The sequence below is a fragment of the Poecilia latipinna genome, unplaced genomic scaffold (genome assembly GCF_001443285.1).
Source record: "Poecilia latipinna isolate Pla-1442-1.1 unplaced genomic scaffold, P_latipinna-1.0 Scaffold237, whole genome shotgun sequence".
Lineage (NCBI taxonomy): Eukaryota > Metazoa > Chordata > Actinopteri > Cyprinodontiformes > Poeciliidae > Poecilia > Poecilia latipinna.
Genome location: NW_015112853.1, coordinates 1,014,269 through 1,019,009, shown reverse-complemented (window position 1 = coordinate 1,019,009; position 4,741 = coordinate 1,014,269). Strand labels below are relative to the sequence as shown.

Sequence of the window (4,741 nt, the reverse complement as noted above, 5' to 3'; positions counted from 1 at the left end):
TACGTCATCAGACGTGCCGAGTTTATTTAGGAATTCAAAAACAAATCAAAACGTGCAATAATAATAATAATAATAATAATAATAATAATAAACCCGCTATGGTTCAAATTTAAATCACAGATATTGATATCGCATCGATTGCTATTTGCCACCTTTTCTAAAAACTTTTGTAATTTATTCATTCTTTGTACCGTAAGATTTTTAATATCCGTACTGATCAAAATTCTTCCATGTGTTTCTGACCGGTTCTTTACATGAAGAATCTTGAATAACATTTCAACATTTAATCTCCCTTTAATATCAATAAAATATTTTTTGAATTGACCATGGCAGCATATGCGGGGCTTAAAATCTGAGGAAGTTGATCGGTGTCAGTAAAACCATCAGGTTCAAAACAGATCGAAAGCCAAATATTAGCCTGCCCTCAAATATGTACTATATTAACATATTTGAAACATTGGGCTACAAATAGATGCTGAACTGCATCTGTTGATTTACTAGATCAGCTCTTAGATTTAGAAAATTTTAATTACCATTACTTGATCCACTTAACAGCATTTCACCTTCATTGCACCTCTAGCAGTAGTTGTGTCCAAGTATATATTTATTTTTATAGAAAGCCTGGAAAGCTCCATTAGGCCACAAAAACTTGATTTTTAAAAAATATGTTTCATGTTTCTACTTTTATAAAATTTATCATTGTAAAAACAGATCTGCAATTCACATTAGAGTCAACATGTATTATAAATAGAACATTTATTGACTCTGCACCCTTTTATTCATGTTTATCCCTTATTGTAGCCGAATAAAAAAAAACAAAAAAAAAAACAGAAAACAAATATATAAAGATGTTTGCTTTATTGGTCATGACAGGAAAAGTGAATATTTTATTCAACATCTTGCTCCACCACGGTGGTTTTTTCGCTGACGTAAATGCCGTCCAGGAACTTCCTGATGTCCTTCTTTCTGACCGTGGTGGCCTGCTGGATCAACGCCGCTGCAGAGAAACAGGAGAGCCGCAAATCAGAGCAGAAACTTACTCTGAAACATGATGGGGGGAAAATACCAGTGCATGCTTATTTCTCAGGGCCTGGTCTGAAGAATGAAAGCAAAGATTTAATCATGAAAAGGAAAAGTGACGCACAAAGCTGGGAAGATTTAAAGTCAAGCATAAAATGATGCAAAGCATGCGCATGTGAGTAATAAAGAAGGTGTAAATACAGGTAAACATCCTGTTAAATAGTTTGAAAAGAGAAAAGTGGTTTTAAAATTGAAAAATAAAGATCTCTTAAGTGCAAGCTTAGAATTTAAATAGTGCCAAATTTATCCATTAAATGCTTTTGTTTCAGGAGCATTTTGTTAAAATTTTTACTTTATGAAAAAAAACCAAAAAACTCAGCCCTAAGTTCACCTGGAGTTTAATGCTGAGTTTTGCCGACATATCACATATCAGGAGAATGAATAGACTCCTTGATTTTATGATTACTGACGCTTGACAAGTTTAAGGTGGGAAGCATGCAACAGATAAATCTGCGACAGAAAGAAAAGTTCCAGGAAAACAAACAAGATGGGCAGAAAAAGTGAGACGTTCCCATGCAGGGCAGGCAGACGGCATCATCTAACCTCTACACCAGCAGATGTTTTCTCTACTGGTCTGCTTCCACTACTGTTCCCTTCTCAGACACGTAAATGCCGTCCAAGAACTTTCTGATATCCTTGTTTTTGACTGTGGTGGCCTGCTGGATCAGAGCAGCTGGAACAGAGGAGGACGAGCAGCAAGTCACAACACCATCACTTCTGCCCAAACGTTTCTGATGCATTTTGAACATCTGCAAAAAGAAACTAAACCAGCAACTTTACACAAACGAGCTCAACTTCATCCGACCGTTAGGTGGCAGGAGAGAGCGACCCGACGCATTACAACCGTCAACAGAATGGACAGAACGGCTCTGATAACGTTAATGAGACTCACCTGAGTTTGACACCAACTCGATGTCGTTTCCCTCCAGGACCAGCTCGTCCTTCTGGGCTGCTGACAGCGCGCAGTTAACTCCTGGAAGCAAAAGGGAAGATCATTTTTAATATGATACCATGAGACCTGATTTTTTTTTTTTTTACTTGATTATAATCCAATAAAAACTCAAAAGTTTATTTGTAGGTGAGAAAATCAGTTCTGAAGCAATAATATTTTCTCTCATTTCATATTAGTTTTGATCAAACAATTGGCTCTGTGGATATTATGGTTCAAAAAACAAATATCAAAACATTTATGACTTCCATTAATATTTATATACAGTTATTCTATCAGAATGACTGTTTTAGACAACATTTTAATGATGCAATAAAAACAAATAATCACAATGTAGAGAGCGCTAAGACTTCAAAGAGCTTCTTTGAGTTTTAATCACTTCATGTAGATTTAAACAAAGAAAGCTAAATATTTGTGGACATTTATAAATTATTTACTGTCCCTTTGCTACATTAATACATTCCTGTATTTTATAAAAATTATAAATTAAAGGCAACCAACTTATGAAAGTACAGGAGCCTTAGTGCTGTAAAGATTTAACAATTTGCTGATCTGAGATTAACAGGAAAGTTCAAACAATCTTTAGCATTTTCTGCAAATAAAAGATTAAATGTTTGGTTAATATTACCAAAACGTTTGGTAATATAGGGCCAGGCGATATGGATTAAGAATAAAATCTCAGTTTTTTATGCTAAACGTATTTTTCCTAAACAACTAAAAAAAGACATCAAATACCTAAGATTTGGCATTTATTTCAATAACAAAACAAATGGAAGCTTTAAAATATGCTTGGTAGATTGTGGGTGAGCTAACATCACTATGGAAACCCAAGTGGTGGATTTGTAGAGGGAAAAAAATCCAAATTTTCCAAATTAAAGCTTCAAAAACAGAAAGTCTGATAAAAATCAGTCAATTTATTGCCCAGCTCTAGGTAAAATAACAATTCATGTTGGAATATCTTCAAAAAAAAAAAAGAGAGAGAAAAACAACCAAATCTGCCCAACACGGTTTTGTAAGTTTATATTTACTACTATTCTATTTAACCCACTGAATGTGATCATTTTGCCTTTAAACATTCCTGCCTTTCAAAAAAATCTGGCCAACCACCATTTTCATCCTTCCCACTAAGTCAAAGCGCGACTTTTCCAAGCTGACAGGAAGTGAATACATCAGATTTTCACGCACTCCAGAGTCTCCACAGTGTGAAGCCGACTCACCAGGCCTCATCCTGACACGGCGGATGTACTTCTCTCCCAGAAAGTTCCTGATTTCCACAAGACTCCCACTCTCCTGAATGACCACGTTGATGGGGAAATGGGCGTACACAGAGCGCATCTTATACCGGAAACCCTGCAGCAGACAACAGGAGTAACGTCAACAATCAAAAACAAACAGATTCACGTTGTTAATTGAGAACAGAGGCAGCCCAAGTGGCTGCAGTTTTGTCCCAGAAGGTGAACCTCACCAGAGTGACGCCCTTGATCATGTTCTGGACGTGGCTGCAGATGGTGCGCACCGTGGCCAGCTCCTTCCTGTTTCCCCACCATTTCTCCACACGAAGCTAAACAACACAACACAGGGATCCGTTTTATACAGCCTCACATGTCAAATTATGGCTAAAATCGCTCAGATGGTTGATAACTTGACAATAAAGGGGTACAACCAAACAAAAATGTCAAATTGACATCGTGCTCTTTTTATCCTGTATTGAAGCAGGGATGCACCCCAGCACCAGCTCCATTGCTAATGGTTAAACTTTCTTTGTATATACTCATGCAGCACACTTTCAGTAACAGATTGTCATTCATAGCTACCTTCTTCTGTTTCTTGCCCAGCAGGCTGAGCTCCAGGTTGATGTGGTTGAACTCCCGGGTGAGTTTACCACGGGGCCCTTTGACAATCACTGTTCGCCCCTTTAACCTGACCTCCACTGGCAAACAACACAAAAGTCAGTTTAAAAGCATTACAACATATTTATTCGTGTTAATCTGTGCAGCTGCAGCTTCTTACCATTGTCAGGGAGGTCGACGGTCTGGCTGCTGAGAATGGTCTTCATTCTACACACACGCACAAAACAAGTGTTATATTTGAGTCTTGTTTCAACACTTTAACTCAACACTCAATAGGTTGGATAGCTAATGTAAATGTTCTGATAGATGCAACATTAGCATGTGTGATTTGAGCTTGAATCAAGCCAGCCTAGATGTAGTCACACTGACTGAGCTAATGCTAACACAGAGCTACACTATTCCACATCCCATAGTTTTAATTAAAATAAAGACGAAATTTTCCACTCCAGAACAGTCACACAAACTACCAGGAGTTGTTCAAACCCCACTGTTGTAACTGAAAGTTTAATCAGCCGTCGCCATTAACAAAAACAGACCCGTCAGGCCGCAGACGCTTAAGCTGTGGACAAACTTATTATCATTTCTCCACATAAACTAAAAACTGAATAAAAATATAGTTCATATTGTGAAATTTGACGTCTTCGGTGTCTTGATGTTAAAAAATAAATAGAAACGTGTGTTAATAGACTCAGATGAAGTTAGATGAAAACTCCGAAACAATATCACAGCTATTCTCACCTCGCCGGTAGCAGAGGAAAGGAGGACGGAAGGGCGTCATGACGCAATTGTAGGAGCCCATCAGCAGCCGTTATAATTGATTATCGAACTCTATAATTTGGCGTCACTCAAAATGTGACAGAAA

General features: G+C 37.5%; 1 protein-coding gene across 2 annotated transcripts; it reads right to left on the bottom strand.

Annotated features, from left to right (window-relative positions):
• Positions 1 to 839: 839 nt before the first annotated feature.
• On the bottom strand, positions 840 to 4,666 carry rpl9 (ribosomal protein L9). Of its 2 annotated transcripts, none has more exons than XM_015032361.1 (8): positions 4,618 to 4,666; positions 4,040 to 4,086; positions 3,844 to 3,959; positions 3,495 to 3,590; positions 3,247 to 3,379; positions 1,973 to 2,053; positions 1,624 to 1,753; positions 840 to 1,041 (listed from the first exon to the last, which is right to left on the bottom strand). In XM_015032361.1, exons 2-7 carry the CDS (start codon positions 4,083 to 4,085, stop codon positions 1,647 to 1,649), a joined length of 579 nt encoding a protein of 192 aa, XP_014887847.1. In that variant the 5' UTR covers position 4,086; positions 4,618 to 4,666; the 3' UTR covers positions 840 to 1,041; positions 1,624 to 1,646. The 2 variants fall into 2 exon arrangements, with proteins under 2 accessions (XP_014887847.1, XP_014887846.1); XM_015032360.1 differs by having other exon boundaries at positions 840 to 997; positions 4,618 to 4,665.
• Positions 4,667 to 4,741: the final 75 nt, after the last annotated feature.